Here is a 4715-nt window from a genome sequence, read left to right on the forward strand (position 1 = left end):
CAAAGATGGACAGATATTTACGCACATGAAATCCATATAGTTTGGGTCCACTGGATGTTGAAAATTAAAGAGCTAGCGGATGCATCCAAAGCAAGTTATTGTTTATTAAAAAGAAAAAAATAAAATAAAGAGAGGATTGTACAGTCCAATTTTGCAACGAGGAATCTAGCGATATGATGCTTCAAAATAAATAAATGGGCCATGCAAACAATCCATGTTTATTTTGGGTAATCCAATATTAAAAAAAAAGTAAAATGATATTATGTGGACGGTGAGTGAGTCTATTATCATATAGAGAAAGAGCCGCTACATTGAATCTGGCTGTCACGCGTAAATTTTATATGATTTGTCAATCATTACATTATATATTCTTCGTCTATCGGTTGGTATTTGATTAAACATGTGCTGTTTACTTCTGGCCATCACCCCAACCCCGTCGGGTAGTTTGAGTTTTTTTCGTTTTTGATTTATAGATAATATTAAAAAATGTAATTAATATAAAATTATGTTATTTTAGTTGATGATGCTAATATACTATTTTTTTTAGTTTAAGTATATATTTTTTTTTAAAAAAACGTGTAATAGGATGGATATAAGTTTTGATTCATGTATCATTCCTTACATTAGCAAGTGGTTGTTGGTCAATTTCTTCTGTTAAAATATGTATATATATACATACATATATATATACACACATATATATATATACACATATATATATGTATATTCATTTGATACATTAGTACTTAGCTATATATCTCTGTTCGCCTGTAAAATTAATTTAACAAAAATGGAACAAGTTCATATCTATTTTTGCCGACATTATCGTGAATAGTCCATTAAGCAATTGATTCTATCTCGGGACATGTTTTGCCTCAGTAGATCAGGTTTTGATAACAATAAAATTTATTTGTTTATGTCAATTTTGGTGCCAAAGGATAAGCACTTGACTCGAGTTTTATGATAATTTGAGTTAAAATAATTATGTTATCATATATTTTTATTAACTATTCTGATATTATAAATTTTTATTGTTTCATATTATGAATCAAATGGTGCTTTAGTGTGACATTTTAACATAGATTTTTTTGATGAAATTCGTAGTGAAGGACTATAAGTGAATTAACTTTGATTTTCCAGCACGCGGAAACGATTGTCGAAAGTCCAAGTTTGATTAACTAAATAAAATAATCCAACGTACGCCATTTCTCTGGTTTCCAAGTGGACATTGACAATTGTAGAGGTGTAATGGGCAACAACGAGTTAACACCCAAGCCGACCACAAACTAAATTTACTCTCAAATGCATTGTCTTGGGACAAATAAAACCTTATTCAACTTCACGTGCAACAAAATTTTTTTTTTTAAATATTTGACTCATTTAATTATATACGTCATTATAAGATTCTGTCAACTAATTTGGGATTCGTAACAATTTTATTTTTTTAATTAACCACAAATCACTAATCGGAAATTTCTAATGAAAAATATATATCAATTGTCGTAAAAAAAGTAATATACCATGAACTTTAAACTTTGTACATCAAAGTAAAAAAAATAGTTTGTTAATTCGAATTAGACAGCCACCTTTTACTATGTTCTTTAGTAAATACAGAAAGTACATGTATATATATATATAATACATACAGATATATATTTGTTGAAAATTCAACAAAAGTCTCATATTGAGAATACACAAGAACAAGAAAATAACGAATTAATAAGATGAAATGTTATTTCCATTAGTATTAGATTTTTGGGTAAAGTCCAAAAGCAGATCCATGAGTGTTTAGGCACAAAGTAAACAATATCAAATCAATGTAAAGATATGTATGTTTCATTGCACAAAAAGTGGTATCAAAGTCATAGTCTAGATCGAGCCATTTGGGTGGAATCCTCGAATACTTAAACAAAAGAGTTGATCAGAGCTCCCAGTAAATGCGAGATGAGTTTTCGAGACAAGCGGTGCTCAAATTATTTCACGTCATGCGCATGTGCTGCCAATGCATTGTAGAGAAGCTAGTGACCTCGAGGATGGACGAATGAGATTGAGAGGATGTCCGGACCGTGAAGAATGGTGGTCCTTCGTTTGAAGGAAGGATTTTCAAGAACTTAACCAAAGTCTCACATGAAAATATGCAAAGAAGATCACGGGCTACTAATATGCAATGATATCTCCATTGGTATGAAGCTTTTTTGATAAAGTCCAAAAATAAATCATTTAGGGCTTAAGCACAAAGTGAACAATATCATATAATTGTGGATATATATATGTGTTTCATTGAACTAACATATTTAAATAGTAATATAATACTGATGGGGAATCTATATGTGTTTTCTGCATCTTCTTTCTAAAATTTGACTTCAATTTGTCATATCATTCTGAGGAATTGGTTCAAAAGACAAAAAGATGACACAGCGGAGAAATAATCGTCTCAGAGAATTATGTTATTCCAGACAATTATCATATATTGAAAGGTTTATTTGTGTGATCTAATATTGTCCAAACCAAGTGCTTTTAACTTTGTTTAACGTTTAATGTTTAACTTATTCACAGAAACTGGTTTTTTGACCTAGTAAAAGAGGAGCAATGTCGTTACTTTTTTGTTTAAGAATTGAGTAGATTTCATCCCATTTTTACTAGTTAGAGGGCCAAGATCAATGTTATTAGCTTCTGTCTTAATACAGTTGCATTAGGGGAAGCTTCGTAAATTAAGGAGAAAACATATATTACAAAAACCGATAGATTCAATTATATTCAAAACACTGTCCAATAAAACAAAAGCCAACATATTTAATCCAAGCTGTATTCGTTTCATCTTTATTTTATTGTATTGTATAATAATAATCGCTACATATCATTATATATGTGTGTTTACATACATTATATTATATTATATTATATAAATAAAAGAAGATTATCAGTTTAATTGGTTCGATGTTTAAATACACGATGCGCACTTAGTGAAGAATGACCCCACCATATATATATTTTTTAAAAGAAATAAAATAAAATCCCCGCCCCCTTTTTCTTGGTTTAGACGAGGAATTCCCCCTCGAAACTATAAAACTCCTTGCTTACGCACAAAGCCAGATGTCTCTCTATAGTTTCGAAGGCTTTTTCTGTGCTCTCATCTTTTTCATGCAGTAGAATTCACAGTTTCTCCCATTCATATTATATAATATAAATAATAAATCCATCCCACCAACAAATTACACATCATATATTTCTAGCTCTATCTCCCCTGTTTAAACCCTTTCTTCAGCACCAATTTGATCGACTAGCTAGCTAACCATGGTCACCTTTTCACAGCTGATTATTGATAATTTATCAAAAATCAGAACATGCAAGCCCACGTCCAGCATTTTCACAGAGATTCCAGTCGTGGACCTTTCAAAACCCGATGCAAAAGCCATCATTGTTGAAGCCTGTAAAGAGTTCGGGTTCTTTAAAGTGATCAATCCTGGGTTTTCGATGGAGTTTCTGACCCAATTAGAAGATGAGGCAGTCAAGTTTTTCAAATTACCCCAGTTAGAGAAGGAGAAATCAGGGCCTCCCAACCCTTTCGGCTATGGAAACAAGCAGATTGGAGCCAATGGCGATGTGGGCTGGGTCGAGTATCTTCTTTTCTGCACGAATCCCGAACTAATTTCTCAGAACTCCAAGGCCATTTTCCCTGGAATTTCAGAAACCTTAAGGTAGTACGTAAACAAGTTGTTGATTAATCAATATATGTTCGCATGTTTGTGTTTTTGAGGAAAAGCTAATTAACCTGTTTGCTTGCTGCAACAGGTGTCTAGGGAACGAGTATGTTTCAGCGGTGAAAAGTATGGTGTGTGAAGTTCTTGAAATGATAGCCGTAGAATTACAGATTGAGGAGAGGGACACTTTGAGTAAGGTTATAAAAGATGAGAGAAGCGATTCTTGCTTCCGGCTAAATCACTATCCTCCATGCCCACAACTTGGAGCATTGAGTGGTCGAAATTTGATTGGATTCGGAGAACACACTGACCCACAAATGATATCTGTTGGAAGATCCAACAACACATCAGGCCTGCAAATCTGTCTGAGGGATGGTACATGGGTCTCTGTCCCACCCGATAACTCCTCCTTCTTCTTCAGTGTTGGCGATTCATTGCAGGTAAATGTTTTAGAAGAAAAGGGGCAATTATTACATTTATATATATATGATTATTAACTGTATGTATATGCGCAGGTGATGACTAATGGCAGGTTTAGAAGTGTAAAGCACAGGGTTTTGGCCCATGATTCTTCATCAAGGGTATCGATGATATACTTCGGGGGGCCACCTTTGAACGAAAAGATTACACCTTTACCTTCATTAATGGAGGAGGGTGAAGAAAGTTTGTATAAAGAATTCACATGGTCTGAATACAAGAAATCAGCATACAAGACAAGATTGGGTGACAACAGGCTCAAGCTTTTCGAGAAATCCACTGTCAATTAAATACTCGTCCATGTTGTATTTCAATAAATATGTATTTAAATTTTATTTTAGAGCCAACATAAAACTCTAATCCCAAAAACAAGTGTTGACTAGATCAATTAAGTTGGCTTAGGTGGAAATAATTAGCTTACTTCTTCTCCTTTATTTTAGTAATTAATTAATTAATCCCTTTATAAATAATTATTTAATAGTATTTCTCGTTAAATTAGTTACTTAATATATCAGGTATCTAGCTAGCTAGTAGCTA

General features: G+C 32.8%; 1 protein-coding gene across 1 annotated transcript; it reads left to right on the plus strand.

Annotated features, from left to right (window-relative positions):
- Window positions 1–3080: 3080 nt before the first annotated feature.
- Window positions 3081–4715, plus strand: LOC140988607 (gibberellin 2-beta-dioxygenase-like). The gene is made up of 3 exons (XM_073457626.1): window positions 3081–3698; window positions 3793–4141; window positions 4217–4715. The coding sequence occupies exons 1-3, from the start codon at window positions 3295–3297 to the stop codon at window positions 4466–4468; spliced, it is 1005 nt and encodes a 334-aa protein (XP_073313727.1). The 5' UTR covers window positions 3081–3294; the 3' UTR covers window positions 4469–4715.

This window comes from Primulina huaijiensis, chromosome 11 (genome assembly GCF_012295235.1).
Source record: "Primulina huaijiensis isolate GDHJ02 chromosome 11, ASM1229523v2, whole genome shotgun sequence".
NCBI classification, from domain to species: domain Eukaryota; kingdom Viridiplantae; phylum Streptophyta; class Magnoliopsida; order Lamiales; family Gesneriaceae; genus Primulina; species Primulina huaijiensis.

Bases quoted from the DNA above. Each gene is read 5' to 3' on its own strand.
- LOC140988607 (XM_073457626.1), top strand. From the start codon at position 3,295: ATGGTCACCTTTTCACAGCTGATTATTGATAATTTATCAAAAATCAGA. The intron at 3,699-3,792 runs GTAGTACGTAAA...TTGCTGCAACAG, and splicing joins GGAATTTCAGAAACCTTAAG to GTGTCTAGGGAACGAGTATG. The intron at 4,142-4,216 runs GTAAATGTTTTA...GTATATGCGCAG, and splicing joins GTGTTGGCGATTCATTGCAG to GTGATGACTAATGGCAGGTT.